This window comes from Oncorhynchus tshawytscha, linkage group LG08 (assembly GCF_018296145.1).
Source record: "Oncorhynchus tshawytscha isolate Ot180627B linkage group LG08, Otsh_v2.0, whole genome shotgun sequence".
NCBI lineage: Eukaryota > Metazoa > Chordata > Actinopteri > Salmoniformes > Salmonidae > Oncorhynchus > Oncorhynchus tshawytscha.
The window spans coordinates 57,304,099-57,329,485 of NC_056436.1; the positions used below are offsets into that span (position 1 = coordinate 57,304,099).

Here is a 25,387-nt window from a genome sequence, read left to right on the forward strand (position 1 = left end):
TAACTGTGCCCTGGGAGTGGTGGAACAGTGTAGCCTTCTCAAATGTAAAGATGATCCCGAAAGAGGAGGCATGGGAAACAGACTTTTAAGGCTTGAATGACAATTGAAGCCAGTAGATTATAAATGAGCGCAATGTGCTTCAACCAATGGGATACTGTTTGACAGAGTCTCTCACACCGTTTAACAGGAGTTTTTTTTGTTGAGGGTGTTGTTGGAGAAGGGGCTTTTCCTCGGTAGTCTACTGTCATCGCTATTAATTTCCCCCCTGTCACAGCCATAAACACACAGTCAAATGGGGGGACTCTCACAAATGAATAAAACACAATGTTGTGAAACAGACTGTGGAAACTTTGTACATTTATCGAGGGGGCTTGGGGGGGCGTAGGGGGGGATGGAACAAAGACAGGAGCAGATGTTGGCTTTATCGCCTCTGAAAACATCCCAATCTGTCTGAGATGAAAGACGGTGAGACTCCCTCAGTGGAGCCTTGACTTCCGTGATAGCCTTCTCGAGTCTGCATAGGGAGACAATGGCGCTCTGACTCCAGTCACACAATGGCACCGTACTGCTCTGCTCTGTTGCCGTCAGTGGCGACCACCCATGTGACTTTCTCTCTCCCAGTGTTCCTATGAATGCCTAAGTACTCTTTATCCAGTGTATCCCAATGCTCTTGTCATTTGTCAACTCAGAAACTTGTAAGAAGTTAGTTCAAAGCGATAAGTTTAAGCGGTTTCCCTGTGCCTAGCCAGGTGCTAGGCCGTGTGGTCGCTAGGCAGGTAGGGGACAATGTTTTAATATTGCCGGTAAGAACAAGAGTACCATTCTTTCTCACAATATGGCATGTTACGTCATAACCGCAAACGACGCGCTGAGGTAGATTTTACAGTGTGATTCCGGGGTGTTTTTTTTAGGGCTTTGGTAATAAAAAGGTTCCCAATTCAAAGAGGATGTCATCATCTTTTTCCAGACATAAGGATATGGTTTCATTTAGTCCAATAAAGAGGATGATGTAATTAAAAGTCAGTTGTTCAGTGGGGCAAAATAAAATGCCGCACCATCATTTTCACCACAGCCAAAGTTTTTAGACACTGGCACACAGGTGGCCAAAGACACCAAGATGCATTGAGGTTTTAGAGAAAGTGTCATGTTGTCTGTAACTGTGAGGCAGTTGTACCTTCAGAGGGGTCCAGGCGTCGGGCCCTCCTGCCATGTTTGGAGTTGTTGTGGACAAACATGTTGTCGGAGACAGCAAGGACATGGCCATCCACGTTCACCGTAGTGGAGACCACCACCTGAGGGATAAACAGAGAACCTTAACAATATACTGTGTTTTCAATTCGTGTACCTGCATAGTGAGCCGAATGAGAAAATGTATGTTGTGTGGAACTATGGTGGCAGGTTTAACAATAAATATGGCCTTACCTGAAACCTTCTCATGTCTCGTGGGTTCCCTGCATTTTTCAAACAATTCTGATTGCACTTGAGGAAGAACTTCAGGAAGAATCTGTAGACACAAAAGAAAGAAAAATCATACATACTACATTAGAACTCTGTTTCATCAAGAGGTTTTATTCAAACACTGAAAACAGTTCATCACATTTGAATGTCGATGCAATTTTCAATGTGATGCATGCTGGGAGAAAAATAGTTAACACAATCAAATGCAACCATGCTTTTTATTTGCTATTCATGTTCAAAATCAAACTAGGGACATCAGTAAACATTTCAAAACACTTGAATAAAATCTAGAATTATTTGAATTATTTTGAAGCATTTTCTTCATTTTTTTCTCTCTCAAATAAACACAAAATGACACTCCTTCTCCCTCCAGACTCATGGTGTCTCATTAGGGTTGGCTTTTGATTTGACCTTCTTTATGTCCAATCCTTTCTCCCATGTGTTAATTGACTGTTTTTACGGCAACAGAGGGGTATTGATTGGGAATGGATATCAACGAGGATGAGCCGTAATAACCCAGCCGTTGGAGCAAAGATTCCCAGCCATACAGTAAAAATGGATTGCCGTCTTAATGCATTTCCCACTGCCATGTAATCTCTGCACATCCATCTTCTGGACCAGAAGCCCCCTATTTTGATGGAGCGCTTTCTTTTTAATTGCCACATTATCACAATAATAATCCGGGCAGTTAACAACCGGCAAGGTCACAGACAGCCATGTCACATTAACCAAGGGATAACCTCGTCCAATGCAGCCATCCATTTTTTTTCCGTTGCAAAGGATGCTGGGAGTCTCCTGTCGCGGAGAGCAGCCCTTTCAGAGAGATATAAATGGTCGCTATCTGAAGAGAGCATCGATTTCTCCCTAACAAGACAGTAACAATATATTTAAAACACACAGTGGTGAGCGAAGCGATTTTCTCATTGCTCAATCAAAATATATATCTAAACCGCCTCAAGTGGCCGTACAGTGATAAGCATAGAAAGAGAGAGGGAGTGTGAATTCAAAAGAGCCCTGTTGCGTAAAGAAATATGCCCATTTTGTAATGACACATTGAACAAGAAAGAAATTGCTACTCTATTTAGCCGGTATTGACTGAAACTGGATCTGGGGTGCACTGTAGGCTACTAATGCCCTTTATGGCAATGGAATACAATAACATGGGGAACCCATCCCCAAGCCCAATTCATATGATATCAGAGTCCTTGGGAGGAGAGATATAGATCAATAGGGATTGAATTAAAACGCAGCTGGAGACAAGGGCCTGGTAAGCCAACCAGCCACGCCGATATTACAGCTACACTCTTTTTCCAATGGCGTTGAACCAGAGCAGAGCTCAGCCAAGCAAGCACACCAACTTGCAACACAAAGAAAAATGAGAATCTGGGACATACCCTCCTAGAAACCCTGGGTAGAGCCAGTTCAGAGTTAAGATTCACCACAGCTTTCCAAAACGACAAGAAAACAGAAAAATAAAACACAAAAATAGGAATAGAGTGATGAGGGTGAGGTCTGTGGAGGGGGGAGCATGTGATGTTGTCTCGGCGGCCCCGGATCCTCCATCTGCCACTGGGCAGGAGTTGACAAGGAATGTAAGATTCCAGGTCTCTTCATGGAAAAGAGGCACCAGATCAAAGCCTGGTTCCCTTTGGAATGGTTCTGCGATAGCAGCTCGGAAGCAAAGGGGGAAGTAGCTGCTTGTAGAAGATGACAGGACGGAGGTTGAATGTTGATCTCAACTTTGAGAAATGGGAGCGAGAGAAAGGGGTTAGTTTTCAGGCCAGACTTGTGCTGTAAACTGTAATTACTTCACAGCTGCACAATGATTTGGTCACTTGAAAAGGTTACCCGATCCCATCAGAAAACTCAACAGGTAACTTCACTTAGATTGAATGTATGAAATATATTTCTGTACATTTGGAGCCATTTCAATCCCTTGTTTATAAACCACCAGGGTTTTCATTATATCAGAAATATAATGACTATACACCTGTTCCATTGGCTTATTTTAAGAGTATGAGCACTGAAAAGCCTTTTGAAACCAGTGTCATGCTTGAAACTTGCAGCGATTACTTTGTTGTAGCTTCCAAATTGGCAGAGAATTTTATACGAGACATATGATGGTGTAACATCATTATCACATCAGGAGAGACTAGAGTTAGTGGGAGAAAATGACTCTCAGGCTTTTGGCAGCTGCACCGCTCAGCACTGGGGCCCATCAACATTTTTTTACAATGTTTTACCATATATTTAAGTTCAAATATTCCATAGTATGTTATACTATAACCGAAGCCATGGATTACAGGCAACATCCGCATTGAGCTAAAGGCTAGAGATGTAGCTTTCAAGGAGCGGGACACTAATCCGGACGCTTACAAGAAATCCTGCTATGACCTCCGACGAACCATCAAACAGACAAAGAGTGAATACAGGACCAAAATAAAATGCTACTACACTGGCTCTGACGCTCGTTGATGTGGCAAGGCTTGCAAACGATCATGGATTACAAAGGGAAAACCAGCCGCTAGCTGTCCAGTGACGCGAGCCTACCAAACGAGCTGAATACCTTCTATGCTCGCTTTGAGGCAAGCAACACTGAAGCATGCATGAGAGCACCAGCTAGTAAGACCTTTAAACAGGTTAACATTCACATGGCCGCAGGGCCAGTAGACCCTTCTCTACCGGAACGCCAAGTCTGGGACCAAAAAGCTCCCGAACAGCTTCTACCCCCAAGCCATAAGACTGTTAATCAAATGGCTACCAGGACTATTTTCATTGACCCACTTATTGATTTTTTTTGCACTAACATTTTTGCACTGGCTGTATGCACACTCACTGGACTCTACCCACAAACTCATACATACTACGAACACAAACACACACATATTGATGCCATACACACTCACACAGACACACTTTCACATACGCTGCTGCTACTCTGTTTATTATCTATCCTGATTGCCTAGTCACTTTTGCCCCTACCTACAGTTGAAGTCGGAAGTTTACATACACTTAGGTGTAAAAACTTGTTTTTCAACTTGTTTTTCAACCACTCCACAAATTTCTTGTTAATGAACAAACTATTGTTTTGGCAAGTCGGTTAGGACATCTACTTTGGGCATGACACAAGTAATTTTTCCAACAATTGTTTACAGGCGAATTATTTCACTTACAATTCACTGTATTACAATTCCAGTAGGTCAGAAGTTTACATACACTGAGTTGACTGTGCCTTTAAACAGCTTGGAAAATTCCAGAAAATGATGTCATGGCTTTAGAAGCTTCTGATAGGCTAATTGACATTATTTGAGTCAATTGGAGGTGTACCTGTGTATGTATTTCAAGGCCTACCTTCAAACTCAGTGCCTCTTTAAAATAAATCATCCAAGACCCCCTTTTTAACCTCCACAAGTCTGGTTCATTCTTGGGAGCCATTTCCAAACGCCTGAAGGTACCAGGTTCATCTGTACAAACAATAGTACGCATGTATGACCACCATGGGACCACGCAGCCGTCATACCGCTCAGGAAGAAGAACGTTCTGTCTCCTAGAGATTAACGTACTTTGGTGCGAAAAGTGCAAATCAATCCCAGAACAACAGCAAAGGACCTTGTGAAGATGCTGGAGGAAACGGGTACAAAAGTATCTATATCCACAGTAAAACGAGTCCTATATCAACATAACCTGAAAGGCCGTTCAACAACGAAGAAGCCACTGCTCTAAAACCACCATAAAAAAGCCAGACTACGGTTTGCAACTGCACATGGGGACAAAGATCATACTTTTTGGAGAAATGTCCTCTGGTCTGATGAAACAACAATAGAACTGTTTGGCCATAATGACCATTGTTATGTTTGGAGGAAAAAGGGGGAGGCTTGCAAGCCGAAGAACACCATCCCAAACGTGAAGCACGGGGGTAACAGCATCATGTTGTGGGGGTGCTTTGCTGCAGGATAGACTGGTGCACTTCACAAAATTGATGGCATCATGAGGAAGGAAATTTATGCCGATATATTGAAGCAACATCTCAAGACATCAGTCAGGAAGTTAAAGCTTGGTCGCAATTGGGTCTTCTAAATGGACAATGACCCCAAGCATACTTCCAAAGTTGTGGAAAAATGGCTTAAGGACATCAAAGTCAAGGTATTGGAGTGGCCATCACAAAGCCCTGACCTCAATCCTATTGAAAATTTGTGGGCAGAACTGATAAAGCGTGTGCGAGCAAGGAGGCCTACCAACCTGACTCTATTACACCAGCTCTGTCAGGAGGAATGGGTCAAAATTCACCCAACTTATTGTGGGAAGCTTGTGGAAGACTACCCAAAACGTTTGACCCAAGTTAAACAATTTAAAGGCAATGCTACCAAATACTAATTGAGTGTATGTAAACTTCTGACGCACATCCAATGTGATGAAATAAATAAAAGCTGAAATCTATCAATCATTCTCTCTAGTATTATTCTGACATTTCACATTCTTAAAATAAAGTGGTGATCCTAACTGACCAAAGACAGGGCATTTGTACTAGGATTAAATGTTAAGAATTGGGAACAATGAGTTTAAATGTATTTGGCTAAGGTGTATGTAAACTTCTGACTTCAACTGTACATGTACATGTTACGTCAACTACCCCTGCACATTAACTCAGTAGTCCTTGTATATAGCCTCGTTATTGTTATTTTATTGTGTTACTCTCCTTTTTTTTTACATTTTTCAAATCTTTTGTTACTTTTTAATCTTTTGTTACTTTTGTTACTTTTTTTGTTGGGAAAGGGCTTGTAAGTAAGCATTTCGCGGTAAAGTCTACACTTGTATTCCACGCATGTGACAAATAAAATGTGATTTGATTGACTTGACCTCTCCAGTTTCAGTCTTTACTGTATCTGTGGCAATCCAATGCACATACACACCTTAGCGAATTAACGTTATTTATACTAAGGGTTACATGGAGAAAATCAAATGTCTCTAAATTGAAAATGAATGGCCCTCTGTTTCAGCAAAAAATATTTTACGTAAACCCTCTCTGAATGCTGGAAGACCCTCCTTATACGCACAATTATAATTACAACAAAGTATATAGCAGAGAACAGGTCTATCGTTTACCCTCGCTTTTTGGACAGATCAGAGCCTTATATATGCAGTTGTAGAAACGTTTCTTTATCTTGTAAGCATTAAATTGCAATGCAGGAATTTTGATAGAGCGCAGGGCTGCAGGTCAGAAGGTTGTGGGTTGACAGACCACGTAGACAAAAGTAGGGGTGGAAAGATCTCTTTTATAGTAAAATCATTGCATGAATCTATCATCATATTTACAGGTCTGAGAAAAAAATTGCCTTTTGTAAACATTTCATACAATTCTACTTCATTTTACATATTATCAGAATCTTTTTTAATACCACGCTAATTACCAAAATTACAGGCTAAATAGGGACAGAGCGAGAGGCCTATGGGTTATTATATTTCTGTGTGTCTTGTTAAATCTGAGACTTCATTAGGAATCTGAGCATGGTACTTTCAAAAGTTAGGCTAACTTTTTCACCCCAGAGAGCAGGCCTTCCGATGCAGAAAAACGTATGCTTCAACAGACGGCTACTCTTTTTCCGTGGCTTAACCCAACGAAAGAAGGTCACAAGGGTTTCCCTAAGAGCTGTCTGGGTTTAAACATATTCTACTGTACAGAAAGTGAATAGCTTGATCATTTAGATTACTTCCCAAGCAAAGTCAGCCTCTAAATGTCAAAGAAACAAAACAATGATATCCCCATATGTATCGGAGTTACGTCTTTCCCAGGTACTTTTAGCTTGTTTCTAGCATAAAGCATCGCGGACCAAAGTGTTGTTATAGATCACTTTATATGTGACTCTTTTCAGGAAGCTAGGTGTATGTCGCACATCACTACTTCACACGAGAGGCATTTGAACATATGTATATATTTTTTTATCAGAATGTATTTTTGGGCAGATATGCCTTCTGGAACATGTGAACTTTCATGTGCCTTAATAACAAACTTGTATGCCATCTGTAAATACAAATGCAATTGTTAATTTACGAGCCTAGTTGGTTTAGCCATCGAAAAAGCCAGGAACCTTCCCACTAGCCTAGATTGGCTGAGATAATGAGTGGGCTGGACATGCCAGGAGATGAGTTCTGATTGGTCTGCCATGTAGCATGCCTCTGTCTATAACATGAGCTGCTCAGTATGTGTTGGTAATCCTTTCCAATGCAGCCTTTTTGAAAGATATAACATTAGACATCGAGAACTATAAAAGTTTTGCTACTTTTCTTAACAATATTGACGCCCTGAATTTAGCAGGCGCTGTCAACAAAGATCTGTTGGAAAAAGTTGTGATGGGGTACTTTCTGCATACGCAACGATCAGTGTGAACCGGAGTGACTTGACACAATGCTGGCCAAACAAGATGTAGGAGTTAAATGATTCCAGTCTGCCATGAAGCGCTCATCCATTGATACGGGTAAGAGTCTAGCTTCTACCTGCAGATTCATACTACAGCTATGACAATGTTTGTATTGGTAGTAGTATGAGTTGGGATCATGCTAGCTACATGTCTAAACAAAAGACTCCACTTTGCCAGATGATTACATGAACCATCAAAACCGCCAGGTGTGATTCTGGCTATCTATTGTATTTCATGAACATGTGTACAGGTCTAGACATTAGTGACTCATCCACTTAGCTAGATATGGCTGGGGTTGGTTACAGCATTTCTTTCACATGCCCCATCAATTTAGACAAGTGTGCCTGGGTAAGAGTCATCTAATAATGATAAAATATTGTTATCTGGACACTTTGTTTTTGATATTGCTACTATGCAAACACGCAAGTAAAAATGTCACTGTACCATTTACACCTTCTGTATGTGACAAATAAACATAGATTTGATTGTATATGGTGTGTGTTCACCAGACAGTAATGTGAAGAACAACATGACCTGCATCAAAGTCAGATTAGGATATAGGCCAAGGACTAGATAAAGTGTATTTTTGCCTGGAGTTTTTTCTTATTGTAGGCCACCACTTGTACCACTTTTAGTCTTGAAATCTTTGGTTGTTTACAACACTACTCACTCTGTTTAGCATAGAGTATGGCCTCATGTGAATCCTTAGAGATGGGTGGGGCTAAGGCTTAAGACGGTGTGAACAGGTATAGGTAAATACGTGTAAACAAGGAAGAGCTCTCCAGTAGGTGCACCAAAACATTCACGGGCCATTTTTCCCATTGTTTCTCAACTGCAGTGTATGATATACCATTTTCTAGCTCTGAGTCTCTACTTTTATCCAATGTAAAAAAAAAAACACAGTTTCAAAATGTTCTACATACAACTGAATTGTGGTGGTGGGTCACATAATCGGATCCATCTTATTTTCTTCTAAATCTTAAGCTATCAAGGGGTAGGCCTGTGGTTTTCTCCATCTTCATTAATAAATATAGGCCTACGGCATATCCACTCATACCCCCTCAAATCGAGACTTAGTTTTAACTTGAGAGCAATTCACTGACATGGAGGTAGGCTATTCAAAGAGTGCATGGTGGGTGGAGGAATTGACTGATAAATCTATGGGTGTAGCACTATAGCCTAATTTTGTCTGTGAAACAGGTAGGCCTACCTCTTATTTCATAAATAGGAAGAAATAGACTCCAACACAAAGTCCTCTTGTTGTTAGCATTCTAACTAAAACCAAGACGGTTGAAATGAATTATGCCTACTTGAATTTGTCTACTTTCAGCACCATGAGCTGTCCAAGTCTCAGCACCACAATGTAAGTTACTCACATCTGGCTTATTGTGAGGTCAATAACTCTGATACATACATAAGGGGCAAGAAACATTTAAAAAATAAATAATTATAGTACTAACAAGCTATCAAAGTGGACCTCTGGTTCTCCTTCTAATCTTCATGCTCTCCTCCTCAAACTGAACAGAACATAGGCTTTAGGCAAGGCCAAAAAAACTAATATTTTCCTATGAAGCCTTTAACTCTTCTCCTTATCTACCACCGTAGGCCTACACAGCACAGCCATTGGTTAGGCAGCAGGCCAGGGCTCAGGGTTGGAATATCCACTGCAGTGTGTAATGCAGTCTAGTTTTATATTTAACTAGGCAAATCAGTTAAGAACAAATTCTTATTTTCAATGACGGCCTAGGAACAGTTGTTTAACTGCCTGTTCAGGGGCAGAATGACAGATTTGTACCTTGTCAAGCTCAGGGGTTTGAACTTGCAACCTTCCGGTTACTCGTCCAATGCTCCAACCACTAGGCTACCCTACCTACACCAACCCAGCAGCTATCTTAGAAATAGAACTTTGCTCTGTGCTTCTACGAGCATGCATATCGTAGCCTATGAGCTATGGATCATTTGATTGAGACCCCACTAAATACAGTAGAAGTCAGAAGTTTACATACACTTAGGTTGGAGTCATTAAAACTCGTTTTTCAACCTCTCCACAAATTTCTTGTTAACAAACTATAGTTTTGGCAAGTTGGTTAGGATATCTACTTTGTGCATGACACAAGTCATTTTTCTAACAATTGTTTACAGACAAATTATTTCACTGTATCACAATTCCAGTGGGTCAGAAGTTTACATACACTAAGTAGACTGTGCATTTAAACAGCTTGGAAAATCCCAGAAAATTATGTCATGACTTTAGAAGCTTCTGATAGGCTAATTGACATTATTTGAGTCAATTGGAGGTGTACCTGTGTATGTATTTCAAGGCCTACCTTCAAACTCAGTGCCTCTTCGCTTGACATCATGGGAAAATCAAAAGAAATCAGCCAAGACCTCAGGAAAAACAATTATATACCTCCACAAGTCCTCCACAAATGCCTGAAGGTACCACGTTCATCTGTACAAACAATAGTATGCAAGTATAAACACCATGGAACCACGCAGCCGTCATACCGCTCAGGAAGGAGACGCGTTCTGTCTCCTAGAGATGAACGTGCTTTGGTGCAAAAAGTGCAAATCAATCCCAGAACAACAGTAAAGGACCTTGTGAAGATTCTGGAGGAAACGGGTACAAAAGTATCTATATCCACAGTAAAACGAGTCTTATATCGACATAACCTGAAAGGCCGCTCAGCAAGGAAGAAGCCACTGCTCCAAAACCACCATAAAAAAGCCAGACTACGGTTTGCAACTGCACGTAGGGACAAATATTGTACTTTTAGAGAAATGTCCTTTGGTCTGATGAAACAAAAAGATAACTTTTTGGCCATAATGACCAACGTTATGTTTGGAGGGAAAAGGGGGAGGCTTGCAAGCCGAAGAACACCATCCCAAACGTGAAGCATGGGGGTGGCAGCATCATGTTGTGGGGGTGCTTTGCTGCAGGATAGACTGGTGCACTTCACAAAATAGATGGCATCATGAGGATGGAAAATTATGTCAACATATTGAAACAACATCTCAAGACATCAGTCAGGAAGTGGGTCTTCCAAATGGACAATGACCACAAGCATACTTCCAAAGTTGTGGAAAAATGGCTTAAGGAAAAACAAAGTTAAGTTATTGGAGTGGCCATCACAAAGCCCTGACCTCAATCCCATAGAACACTTGTGGGCAGGACTGAAAAAGCGTGTGCGAGCAAGGAGGCCTACCAACCTGACTCAGTTACACCAGCTCTGTCAGGAGGAATGGGCCAAAATTCACCCAACTTATTGTGGGAAGCTTGTGGAAGCCTAGCCAAAACATTTGACCCAAGTTAAACAATTTATAGGCAATGATAACAAATACTAATTGACTATGAAAACTTCTGACCCACTGGGAATGTGATGAAGTAAAGAAATCAATCATTCTCTCTACTATTATTCTGACATTTCACATTCTTACAATAAAGTGGTGATCCTAACTGACCTAAAACAGGGAATTTTTACTCGGATTAAATGTCAGGAATTGTGAAAAACTGAGTTTAAATGTATTTGGCTAAGGTGTATGTAAACTTCCGACTTCAACTGTAGGTAATAGGCGCACTTGACATTGCGCACCCAGCGGAGAATCAGAGATGAGGAGCAGGATCTTGCACATGTCGATATATAGCCTAATAAGAAACTAATTCTAAAACACTGAGAAATATTTACATTTCATTTCCAATTACATGACCCTCCCTTTGACTAGATTTAAACAATACTAAACCTTCCCCTTGACTGAAATTGAAAAAGCATGACCCTCCCCAATTTTCCTCCAAGTAACCATTCTGTAAATTTCGATCCATCCCTAAGGGAGGAAAGCCAGGGAGTAACTTCTCCTTTTCCGTTCAACCCCTTCCTCCCTCCCTATCGAGAACTTATTAAAACATCATAAATAATGAATGTCCATCTACAGCCAGGGCTCTGTTATTAGTTCCAGCCAGTTTTTCCCGCCGTCTCGCTTCTGCTCTTAAAAAGTAGGTAAAGATAATGAGAGAGTCAGTGTCTCTGTTGTAAGCCGCCACCTCATTATGCTGCCCTACAATCAATTACAAGGGGGTGTGTGAGCCTGCCAGACTCTAATGTGGAACCGTGGCTGTGGCAGGAGTTACTGCTGCTATAGTCCTGCTGGGCTAACCTGCCTCAGTTTAGGCTGAGTCCACATTCATCTCAAGGCGTCCTTTCCTTGTCTCTTTGTGTCCTTGTCTCCTTTCCTTTGTGATCGCTGATAGGTGTAAGGACTGGATGGTCTACAGATGTAGGATCTTAATTTGAGCCAGTTTGCTACAGCAGAAAACATGAATTATTATGTGAATTATAATTAATGGGCATTTTTTTGTAGGGGTTGATACAGTTTTTATTATGGCAAATTAAGTCTACAATTTGGAAATGACAAACTTTTTAAAACTCAAATTTACCACAAGTTGCAAGTGCAGGAAAAATCTCAGCAACAAAAGTGTGATCAAATGAAGATCCTACATCTGTACTACTCCATCTCGGTTTTATTTTCCAAGACCTTCGGCCTTATAAGGCCTTGTGAACATAAGGAAAGGAGATGTGACTATTGGGACGCTGCATACAGTTAGCCCCAAGTACAATAGCATTACAAATAACGTTGGCAGAGAAGCTGCACAAAGCGGCAGTAGGCCAGGAAGGGGCAAAACACATTAAACAAAGAACAAGGGCACAGGAAATCACTATGCAGGCCCTCTAAAAATTGAAACGCTTGATGAAAGCGGTTGTGTAACATCATTGTTTCAAAGGAATAAAGCTTGAGATAATAGCTACATATGATGTACACTAAAGCTGAATGAGGCTGAGCAGGGAATAAGCATCTGACTTCAGCATCATTTTCATTACAGCGGATGTGAGCTGAGGTCCACTCTAGCTGATGTCATCCTGGGACCACACCCACAGCACTATACTGAAGCAATTATGTCTGGCTCAAATTACAAGGCCCTCCTGACTCCATACACACAGACACAAACACACACACACACACACACACACACACACACACACACACACCTTCACCATTCCCAGAGTCTCTCATTTATTACGTTAGGCAAGAAAAATAAGAAATCAATATTTCAGCAGGGGTATTTTTAAAAGCTGCCGCGTTTCCAATTCTGCCCCACCATTTGCTTTGCGTGTTTGATGCCTATGAAAAGACAGAACCAGGCGGTGCTGTTTACTCTATGATGAGCAGCACCAGGAGGCAATGAGATAGCGCCTCAGATTCTTTGAGGTCGACTTCTCCAATTTCAAAACTAAGGCTGAAATCAACTGAGAGATGACACACTGCTGAATTGCTTCACAGTATCACTGAGATAAGTTCCTAATCAAACACTTAGGTTAGACACAGAGATCTACAGTCTGCCCAGTGACACTGAAATGACATTAGCATTGTCGCTAATTGTTTCCCACGATTTAATCTACTCGTTATTGTTGTTCCGCTAAATTCAAGGAACATTTTCCCCAACATCAGAAGGAACCATATTCCACACAGTCTTATTACAGTATCTAATATTTACTCTACTGTATTGAAAACAAATGCCCTCTTCAAATAATTACTGACACATTCTGAGGAAGCTCCTGTATAGCTAATTAGTGTATGAAACGGATGGAGTTAACAATATGTGTGTGTATGTGTGTCTATGTGTGTGTGTCCCCTTCTGACAACGCTCCAAGACTAGGATCCTCCTCGGTTCTGCTACATGCCATCAATAATTTAGTAGCCAAGATGGCAATTACAGGACCATGTACAATCAAACTAAATATTTGATGAGGCACTAAAACAGTCCCTGGAACAGATCTCTCTCTCTCTCTCTCTCTCGCTCTCTCTCCCTCTCTGAAACATACATAAACACACACACACGCTCGATTGTCTATTGTCTTAACAACGCATTATGACTCTGGTCCCTTATTCCCCGAACTTTGCCAGAGATACAAAAGCAGTTTATTCTGCTAAGAGTGTCACGCACAATTCATTTGCTCCTTCTAAAATATTGAGCGGACACATTATGTATTTTATAAGGGTTTGTTTTCACTTCCGACGTATCTAGGAAGGCCGTCTCTCTGCCTGGAAATCAACACAGTACAAGAGGAGGGCTCAATCAGACAAACGGATGGCCTTAAATATCCAAATCAAATTGATCGCAATATAAGCCAGCACCAGGATTTTACCTCACCTTTCATCTTTGATCAGACACCGATTATTCAACATTAAAAATGATGTGACATAAAATCCATTACTGCTGAACATTTTTTGAGATGACTTTGTCTGAACCTGGTAAATTGGCAGCTGGCCATTTCCACTAAAGGATACAACAACTCTGCTACTGTATGAGAGATGATAAATAATTTGATCAGAGTTAATATCTGCCTAGAATATATCTATATTTAATTTATTATGCTGAAGTCAACATGATCCTTTAAAATAAAGCAGTGTTGTTAATGAGAGCTTTGTGTCAGTGAAGGGTTATCAGCTTGCGGAAACAGTGAAAAATGTCACAGTGTGTTCAACAAAATCCCATTTTTTTATGTGAGATCTATCATATGAAAAAACACATGCAGAATTCCTTGAACACAGATATGAACAGAACATCCCATCATTATTTTCATTCAGCAAGTGTGGCTGGCTCTATTCTGAGGGTGGATGTGAGAAACTGCTTTGGAGCACAGAGAGAATGGAGTTTGTTTGGCCAAGTAAACCAGTACGTGTTCAACCACAACCTCCTGTCTGTTGGTACTTAAACCCACCCATCGCACGCGCACACACACACACACACACACACACACACACACACACACACACACTTCTCCGCTGCACTCAGGTTTCCTCTGGTCCTTCCTCAGCTGTGTTTTGGCCTTGTTGCCATGGCAAAGAACATATTTATCTTTCCAATCAAAATCACTCCACGACATAATGCTCTAACGAGAGAAAATAAAACTGTGACTCGCGGTGACCTCATGGCCCCGGCATGCATTAGAAATTGTAGCAAGCTGCAAAAATCTGTCGTTTGCTTCCTGTGCCGAGAAACATATCGTCAAATCACGCATCAGAAAGATCACGGTTTGTTCAGAAACAACATTCTTGATATCAAACAATTATTTCATGTTTTTCTTTTCCAATTTTGGCGAGTTTTGGAAAACACATATGAGTGTAATTACATTAGATAGAACACCTTTCAACCTCAGTACTGTTAGGAAAGTTTGAAACGGTAGAAGAGACATGTTGTCGTTATCTCTGAGGTGTTTTGGAGGTAGGGTAAAACCCTAAAGCGGGGAACGGTGAACAGATGTGGTCGGGTTGTGTATGGGGAGCATCAGATATAGAACCACAACAAACGCAGTGCATCAAAAGCAGAGGCTGAGAGCTCACACTGAGGGATTCAGCAGGAGTGAAACAGCAGGTGGACACACACATACACACACACTGTGATGAGTGAAACAGCAGGAGGAGGGTACACACACAAGCACGCATGCATGCATAGGCTACACACACACACACACACACACACACACACACACACACACACACACACACACACACACACACACACACACTGTGATTAGTGAAACAGCAGGAGGAGGGTACACACACAAGCATGCATGCATGCATAGGCTACACACACACACACACACACACACACACACACACACACACACACACACACACACACACACACACACACACACACATACACACACACTGTGATGAGTGAAACAGCAGGAGGAGGGTACACACACAAGCATGCATGCATGCATAGGCTACACACACACACACACACACACACACACACACACTGTGATGAGTGAAACAGCAGAGGAGGGTACACACACAAGCATGCATGCATGCATAGGCTACACACACACACACACACACACACACACACACACACACACACACACACACTGTGATGAGTGAAACAGCAGAGGAGGGTACACACACAAGCATGCATGCATGCATAGCATAGGCTACACACACACACACACACACACACACTGTGATGAGTGAAACAGCAGAGGAGGGTACACACACAAGCATGCATGCATGCATAGGCTACACACACACACAATACGTTCCACAGCAGGGGGAGAATCACCACAACGACAGGTAAAGCCCTGAACAGCGATGTATGGAGCTGCATGAGGAAGCAGCTCTATATCTTTCATAGAGGTGGTGTTGAATATTCATTGAATCATCAACTTGGTCCAGTGACAGGACTTGAAAAAGGACTGTTGGAGCATCAATTGAGTCTCTTTGAGTAAGTCTGATGCAAAATGTTGTATTTTTCCTTTGACATGAGTGCCAAGACAGATGAGGCTTCTGTCTGGAAACATCTGAGGTCAAAGGCTGTTTCAGGCTATAGGTCCTTGCTATAGGATAGGCTGGGTGGAACTTCCACCATATTGCTTATACCTATCCAATCCTTCCAGATCTATAAGTGCCTAGGAGGTAGGAGTTGTCCATTTCCTAGGCATCAGAGAGTCGAACACGAGCACATTCCCCTATGTCGGCTGGTCAAAACCACAGACCTGTGGCTACCAGCTAGCCTCTCCTCCCTCACATGTCTACAATCACCGTCTCGGCGAGAGAGAGGACGGGCTGTCCAACAACCTGTCCGCCGAATGCAGACGGAAGGTGGAAAAAAGAAAATCCCTTCCTGACACGTTGATTGACAGCTCCATCCAGGCCCCTAGCACTGAAATCAAGCTGTCAGTCTGGGGGCGGCGACGGAGGAATTGTCCTCTCAGATTTAAATACAGCCCATAATAGGCTACCATCTATCACGCCTGCCGCCCAGGTTATTCTTAGACACCTACATTAGCCCTTGGCCCAGATAGGAATGTCACCAGATTAAACATCCAATTTGTTAACCGGCCGGACCAGAGGTGCTGCTTCTTGACAGGACTTACAAACAAGCACAAATGGCCCCATTTTTCACACCGGGGCCTGCAGGCTTTTTAATGCAGAGTGGGCCTCGGGCCTAGCGCCAGAGCAGGCAGGCTGTCGAGGTAGAGAGACGGAGCAGAGGGGTGTGCTTGTAGAGTGGCAACACACACACACACACACAGATAGGAGTAACAAAGACCTGAACACTGTACACCTGATGATTCTAACAATTTATACAGAAAAGACAGATGTTTCACCAAATGATGCCTGTTATTCACCAATAAAGGCTCTCTATTCTGATTTTAAAGGAGCCTACCGGTGCATACTGCACACTCAGTGCATGGTAGAATCAATCAGGCCTAATCCACTGCTGTAGCATGCTAAGGCCCAGGGAGAGGGAGATTCACCGTATACTTGAGATGAAGCCATATATTTCAGTCAATGAGGGCCCTATGGACAGACTGGGAGCATATTGGTAAACAGAGGGAGAGATGGACTAGCAGATGCCACCAGTTTAGACCCTGCAGACTGGGAGACAGTGTGAGAAATATGGGGATGTAAGGCAGACACCAAGCACAGCCAGAGCCATGGAAACGGTCTGCAGGGAGACATCTTACTTGGAGGAGAGGGAGGAGATATACATGGGGAAATACTGTGAAAGAGTATCTATACTGCAGATTGTAACTGGAAGAAGGGACTGAATGCAAGTCCTGTCATTAAGCAGGCCTGAACACAAATGTATTGTATATGGACTTCCTGTATAGGAGAGAAATGTAACCACCGAACTAGCGAATAACAAAACGTCTCTTAGAAAAAGAATGCAAATTATAATGGTCTGAGAAATGGACCCTACAAAGTAATATAATTTCAGTTTTTTGTATTATTCTTCAGAGGAAGAGTGATTTATCCCTTACTTTGTCTGTCAGACAAATGTTTCTCTTTATGGCTAGTACTATTCCAAACGAGGCCTGGCGTCATAAAAACGAATACACGGCGTCAAGTATTTAATTAAGTATCTAGGCAGAGACGAGTGAGCGTCTTGCTTTATTGAACCAAAATTAAAAATAACTCTCCCATTTGAATAAACGGCCTGGGGGTTGCCTCTCACACGTTTCATTATAATATCGCGCATGCCACTTTAACCTCTTTAAGCGCCGGCCCCTTCAATTGTTTGTGAATGGAGACAGAACACGCTGAGAACGCCTCTCATCAACAACAGAGAGACTTCCTCCCGTCACCTGACTAGGGAAAAACATGGCAACCTCCTGGTTGTTCTGTTTGTTTGTACTCTTTGTGTGCTGAGGAGGAGATAAGACAAAGAAGGAGGGAGGAAGGAGGGAGGAAGAAACAGATATACAGCCGGTGATATGTTGATAGAAGCAGCATAATGATGCAACCGTTACAAAGTAAATGTAATTTAGTCCCGCCTTTGAAGTCGGTGGAGAACCCAACCACGTTAGAACGTCTCAAACGGTAAGTTTAATCAAACACGACTGGAGCCCAAATAAAAGGGGAGGAAATTTCAGCCGGGCGTCAACATAGCACCAAGCTACACCTAATTGTAACAAACAGCGGCAGGGCTTGGGTAGAGAAGGGGGAAAAAAAATGTGTTGTGCTCCTCTTCCAACTGGAGCTGTCTCATTTCCAGACGTAGGTTTTTAAATCACAGAGAGCGAAAGCCCAATGATATTCTCCATCTGTTTGGCCCAGGAATTCTCTCAGCTGCTTTGGGAGGGACGTGATCAGGGACAAGGTGTACTCCCTCACACCATCTGCCTCTACCTTGGCCTGGCCCTGGACACTGCTTAGGTGGGGCAGTTGCTGCAGCCTTGAAAAACACTCCCCAATACCTCCTCCCAGTCTCACCCAACAGATTTAGCTTCATGAACACATGATGTTTCCTGCTGCTTGTATAAGTAGGGAGAAATGGGTGTTAAGTTGTGATTATCGTTTTGATGCTCTCAAAACCCGAGCCAAAAGGTATGTGAGTTTTTGAGTCTGTCCTTAAGGGAAATGGGTCTGGCGACTATGGTCCAGATTCAATTGAACTAGCCTTAGCAATAATGTTAAGCAAGACCTGTTAGCACAAAGTTTGAAACTTTTTTCCTCAGGAAATAAATAATACAAGTCAAATATATTAATACAAAAAAATGACAGTTGTAGACATTTCTATTTTCAAGCTTTGTTTGTTTTCTCTTTTGTTTTAGCCTGTGAAAAAAAAGGAGGTCCCCAAAAGACCTGTCTGCTAGGCGTATCAGTGAAATCCATCCTACCTGCCCCTGACCTACACTGGAGAGTTCCACTCCCATTGTGGGAGAATAGAGTTGCTACTACAATGGACTGCAGATGAGTCTGAACATAAAAGGAAACAGATCCTCTCTATACTCTAACCATCCCACCCAATGAGACCTCAGCACCACAGTAATGAAACATCAAATAATCCATTGAATTTTAATTTATGCCGGGTTTAAACTTTTATTTTCATTTCAAAAACAATAGGCTGCTTTCATCAGCGAGGAGCGTTACCTCCTTTATTGTCCAGAGTGCAGGATTGAAGTCAACATTTATCTTTTCATATTTCCAGTCAGTGTAAGTGGATTACTCATGAAATCATTCACTGCTAATAGCATCCAGATGCCAAAGTGCCAGAGAGGAATTAAGTCTCTCTTTAGAGCGATGATGTGGACACACAGTATCTTACTGTAACTGCTTCCTGGAGCATTGAAATATGCATCTCACAGATATTTCCTGTGTATGAAATTGTCATTCATATTTCAAATATATACTCAAGTAAATGAATGATGAAAAAGAAGGGAAAAGATGATTTTGAAAAACAATTGTTTGCTCTTTGCCGTGGGTTATGTCCCTAAAAAATGATGAGCACACACACACACACACACACACACACACACACAAACAGGCATCAATCAATGGCCAGCAAGAAACAAAGACCAAGTTAGAAGAGGCACTTTATTACAAATATCATAAATATTCATAAGTGGGTGACAAGTGAGGAGTAATTGATACGGAGCTGTTGGGAAAGCTGCAGATATTCCAGCATGGCTGTCTGCCACAGGAGAGTGGAGAGAGAAACGAAGCCCTGAGAGCAGTGCAGGTGCACAGCCTGGATCCATCCCAGGCACACACAGGCATGCAGGCGCAAACACAAAACACACACACAGTACAGGCACACATACACACTCGTAACTGTGCCCACACGGACATGAATACTTTCTCCAGACTCCAGCACACATACCCATAAATGACAAATGTGTTGCACAGACATCAACATATAGCACCGCAGGTTCACTGATAATACATACGTGCGCAAGACCACAATGCACGCACGCGCGCGCGCGCACACACACACACTACGCTCAAGACACATGGGTCACCCGTACACAGCTCTTTTACAAAAACAGCTACATACCCTCAATCACACACAGCCATGGCCAAATACCTCAGTGACAAAAGCATTATCTCAGCATCAGCTGCTGGGTGTGCTCCCTCTCTGGATTTCACACTATCCCTCCACTCCAACCATTCAGATGGGAGTCAAGAGGTGTGTGTGTGTGTGTGTGTGTGTGTGTGTGTGTGTGTGTGTGTGTGTGTGTGTGTGTGTGTGTGTGTGTGTGTGTGTGTTCAACTGTATTTGTGGTGACCAGAAGTCCCCACAAGAATAGTAAACAAACAAACATTTGACCAACTGGGGATATTTTGTTAGTCCCCACAAGGTCAAATGCTATTTCTAGGGGGTTTATGGTTAAGGTTAGAATTAGTGTTAGGTTTAGAATTAGGTTTGGGGTTAGGAGCTAGGGTTAGTTTTAAGGTTAGGGTTAGGTTTTGGGGTTAAGGTTAGGGTTAGGGTTAGGGTATGGGTTAGCGTTAGGTTTAGGGTTAGGGATTAGGGAAAATGACCCAAGCCCAGCTCATTTAATCCCTACCATTGTGTCGCTGAGTTGTCATAATGCTTCAGCAAATGTACATTATTCCAGGGGCGCTGGAAGACACAATGTAAGTAACCTAATTAATGTCCCCCTTACTGCCCTGAATGCCTCTGCTGATCCTACAGCTATTGTATGCAGTAATCATGTGCCTATGATCCAGAGTTATACTGTTAGCACTGAGGTGGTGTGCCCTAGCAGTAAGTCCACTGTGTGCAGCTCTTCCTGCACTAACATAAATAACCTGAGGATGTCTACTTCTGCTAAGCTTCCCAGAAAAGCAGGAAAAACAATCAAGCATCCCATAAAGTGTTAAAAATAGCCCACATTAACATATGTACCTTAAGAAACAAAGTTCATGAAATCAATAATTTGCTAGGAACAGATGATATTCATATTCTGACAATCTATGAAACTCACTTAGATAATACTTTTGATGATACAGTGGTAGCAATACATGGTTATAAGATCCACAGAAAAGAAAGAAATGCCAAAGGTGGAAAAGTAGGGGGGAAGCTTAACAGGTTATAAGATCCACAGAAAAGAAAGAAATGCCAAAGGTGGAGTTGTGGCCATTTATTTTCAGAACCACATTCCTGCAAAGCTTAGAGAGGATCTCATGTTAAAACTGTTGAAGTAATATGGCTACAGGTTCATCTGCCTCACCTAAAACCCATTCTGGTGGGAAGATTCCATAGGCCACCAAGTGATAACGTGTGAAATGCTTGACAATGTATGTGATATCAATAGCGAGGTATATTTTCGGGGTGATTTAAATATTGACTTGCTTTCATCAGGCTGACCACTCAAGAGAAAGCTTCAAACTGCAACCTGGTTCGGTTATTAATCAACCTACCAGGGTAGTTACAAACAACACAGGAATGAAGTCATCAATGTGTATTGGTCACATCTTTACTATTTCTGCAGAAATCTCCGTGGATTGATGAGGAATTTAAAAATTGTATGGTTGAGAGGGATGAGGGAAAAGAAATGGCAAATAGGTCTGGCTGTACAATCGATTGGCAAACATACTGCAAATTGAGAAATCATGTGACTAAACTGAATAAAAAGAAGAAGAAACTACACTATGAAATAAAGATAAATGACTTAATGAATGATAGTAAAAAGCTTTGGAGCACCTTAAATGACATTTTGGGCAAAAAGACAAACTCCGATCCATCATGCATTGAATCAGATGGTTCATTCATCACAAAACCCACTGATGTTTACAACTACTTTAAGGATTTTTTCATTGGCAAGATGAGCAAATGTAGGCATGATATGCCAGCAACAAACACTGACACTACACATCCAAGTTTATCTGACCAAATTATGAAAGACAAGCATAGTAATTTTGAATTCCGTAAAGTAAGTGTGGAAGTGGTGAAAAAATTATTGTTGTTTATCAACAATGACAAGCCACCGGAGTCTGACTACTTGGATGGACAATTACTGAGGATAATGGCATACGATATTGCCACATCTTCAATATAAGCCTAGTAGAAATTGTGTGCCCTCAGGCCTGCAGGGAAGCAAAATGTATTTCCCTACCTAAGGATCGTAAAGCCCCCTTTACTGGCTCAAATAGCCAACCATTTAGCCTGTTACCAACCCTTTGTAAACTTTTGGAAAAAATTGTGTTTGACTAGATACAATGCTATTTTACAATAAACAAATTGACAACAGACTTTCAGAATGCTCATAGGGAAGGACATTCAACAAGCACAGTACTTACACAAATGACTGATGATTGGCTGAGAGAAATCGATGACAAAATGATTCTGGGGGCTGACATTATCGATCATAGTCTGTTGCTGGAAAAACATATGTATTATGGCTTTACACCCCCTGCTATACTGTGGATAAAGAGTTACCTGTCTAACAGAACACAGAGGGAGTTCTTTAATGGAAGCCTCTCTAATAAAATCCAGATAGAATAAGGAATTCCCCAGGGCAGCTGTCTAGGCCCCTTACTTTACTAATGACATGCCACTGGCTTTGAGTAAAGCTATGTATGCAGATGACTCAACACTATACATACCCTTGTAAAACTGACCATCCTACCAATCGCTCGACTTCGGCGATGTCATTTACAAAATAGCCTCCAATACCCTACTCAACAAATTGGATGCAGTCTATCACAGTGCAATCCGTTTTGTCACCAAAGCCCCATATACCACCCACCATTGCGACCTGTACGCTCTCGTTGGCTGGCCCTCGCTTCATACTCGTCGCCAAACCCACTGGCTCCATGTCATCTACAAGACCCTGCTAGGTAAAGTCCCCCCTTATCTCAACTCGCTGGTCACCATAGCATCACCCACCTTTAGCACGCGCTCCAGCAGGTATATCTCTCTGGTCACCCCCAAAACCAATTCTTTATTTGGCCGCCTCTCCTTCCAGTTCTCTGCTGCCAATGACTAGAACGAACTACAAAAATCTCTGAAACTGGAAACACTTATCTCCCTCACTAGCTTTAAGCACCAACTGTCAGAGCAGCTCACAGATTACTGCACCTGTACATAGCCCACCTATAATTTAGCCCAAACAACTACCTCTTTCCCTACTGTATTTATTTTATTTATTTATTTATTTTGCTCCTTTGCACCCCATTATTTTTATTTCTACTTTGCACATTCTTCCACTGCAAATCTACCATTCCAGTGTTTTACTTGCTATATTGTATTTACTTTACCACCATGGCCTTTTTTGCCTTTACCTCCCTTATCTCACCTCATTTGCTCACATCGTATATAGACTTGTTTATACTGTATTATTGACTGTATGTTTGTTTTACTCCATGTGTAACTCTGTGTCGTTGTATGTGTCGAACTGCTTTGCTTTATCAGGTCGCAATTGAAAATGAGAACTTGTTCTCAACATGCCTACCTGGTTAAATAAAGGTGAAATATTTTTTTAAATACAGATTAGCTACCACATCGACTGAAATTACTGCAACACTTAAAAAAGAGCTGCAGTTAGTTTCAGAATGGGTGGCAAGGAATAAGTTAAGTTAGTCCTTAAATTTTCAAAAACTAAAAGCATTCACTAAACCCTAAACCTCAACTAAATCTTGTAATGAATAATGTGGTAATTGAGCAAGTTGGGGAGACTAAACTGTTTGGAGTAACCCTGGATTGTAAACTGTCATGGTCAAAACATATTGATACAACAGCAGCTAGGATGGGGAGAAGTCTGTCCATAATAAAGCGCTGCTCTGCATTCTTAACAGCACTATCAACAAGGCAGGTCCTACAGGCCCCAGTTTTGTTGCACCTGGACTACTGTTCAGTCGTAGTCAGGTGCCACAAAGAGGGACTTAGGAAAATTGCAATCGGCTCAGAACAAGGCAGCACGGCTGGCCCTTCGATGTACACAGTGAGCTAAAATCTATAATATGCATGTCAATCTCTCCTGGCTCAAAGTGGAGGAGAGATTTACTTCATCACTACTTGTATTTGCGAGAGGTATTGACATGTTGAATGCACCAAGCTGTCTGTTTGAAGTACTGGCAGACAGCTCGGTTACCCATGCATACCCCACAAGACATGTCACTAGAGGTCTCTTCACAGTCCCCAAGTCCAGGACAGACTATGGGAGGCACACAGTACTATATAGAGCAATGACTACATGGAACTCTATTCCACATCAAGTAACTCATGCAAATAGTAAAATTAGATTTTAAAAAACAGATACAAATATGGAACAGCGGGAACTGTGAAGCAACACAAACAGAGGCAAAGACACGTGCATACAAACACATAATAACATACGCACTGTACACATGGATTTTGGGACTGAAATGTGTGTCCCCACATGGTTAGTTATACAAGACTATGTGTGTGTGTGTCTGTGTGTGTGTGTGTGTGTATTATATGGATTACATACAATACAAGGACTAAGCCAGACATAACAAACAACACAAAGCTGAGAGCTGGGGTCAAAAGGGTCACCAAGTCCCTGGGAATAAGCTTATGTCTTCATCCGATTTGCCTGATTGGAGCTTTTTGTGAAGTGGTTTGGCGTTTTAGGGTGGTTAGGATGGTTCCTAATCAGCTGGCATCTCCCCTGCCATGACTAGGGCTCAGTAATGTTCTCAGAGGACTCCCTTTTGGCTGGCCACGGTTCCGCCATTACGCTGCCATGGCACGAATTCTGCTCTGGCATGCTTCAGTGTCCATTCCATGCACATGGCACGTCAGAGAAGATACATATGACAATAGTGTCCAGTGTAACATTTATGGCAAAAATACTATCCTGAAACAGTCACAATCCCACTCAATAACTCAATAAAACAAAGGTTCACTATTACATGTAAATGCCTAGATACCATTTCCATAAAGATAACATAATTTAAAGAAAGTATTTAATGCACACAAAAATGTGTGCCTAGAATTATTGGTAATCAATTAAATCCTTTTTGTGGGAGTAGATTTAATTGGACTGTGAAGAAATTATTCTTGAGCAGACTAGTTTGGGTATTAGATTGTATTGTTGTGCAAATAATATCCTTTATAAAATAGAGGTAGCCCATAGGATTTATCTGGAAATATCTTAGGGGGATAAAAATGACTAACAATCTGCCAAACCTGAACAGGCTACTACAGAAAACCTATGATTTATCAGTAAATCAACAATAGCTGTAATGTGTAAAAG

At 41.8% G+C, this 25,387-nt stretch overlaps 1 protein-coding gene across 7 annotated transcripts in view; it reads right to left on the minus strand.

The window, feature by feature from the left end:
• Positions 1–25,387, minus strand: part of LOC112256267 (transcription factor COE3) — a 99,611-nt gene that overhangs the window by 29,306 nt on the left and 44,918 nt on the right. For all 7 annotated transcript variants that reach the window (XM_024429398.2, XM_024429399.2, XM_024429395.2 and 4 more), the window contains exons 7-8: positions 1,423–1,504; positions 1,175–1,292 (exon numbers count right to left, since the gene is read on the minus strand). In XM_024429398.2, coding sequence (XP_024285166.1) covers positions 1,175–1,292; positions 1,423–1,504 — 200 coding nt within the window. The remainder of the gene's footprint in view (positions 1–1,174; positions 1,293–1,422; positions 1,505–25,387) is intronic.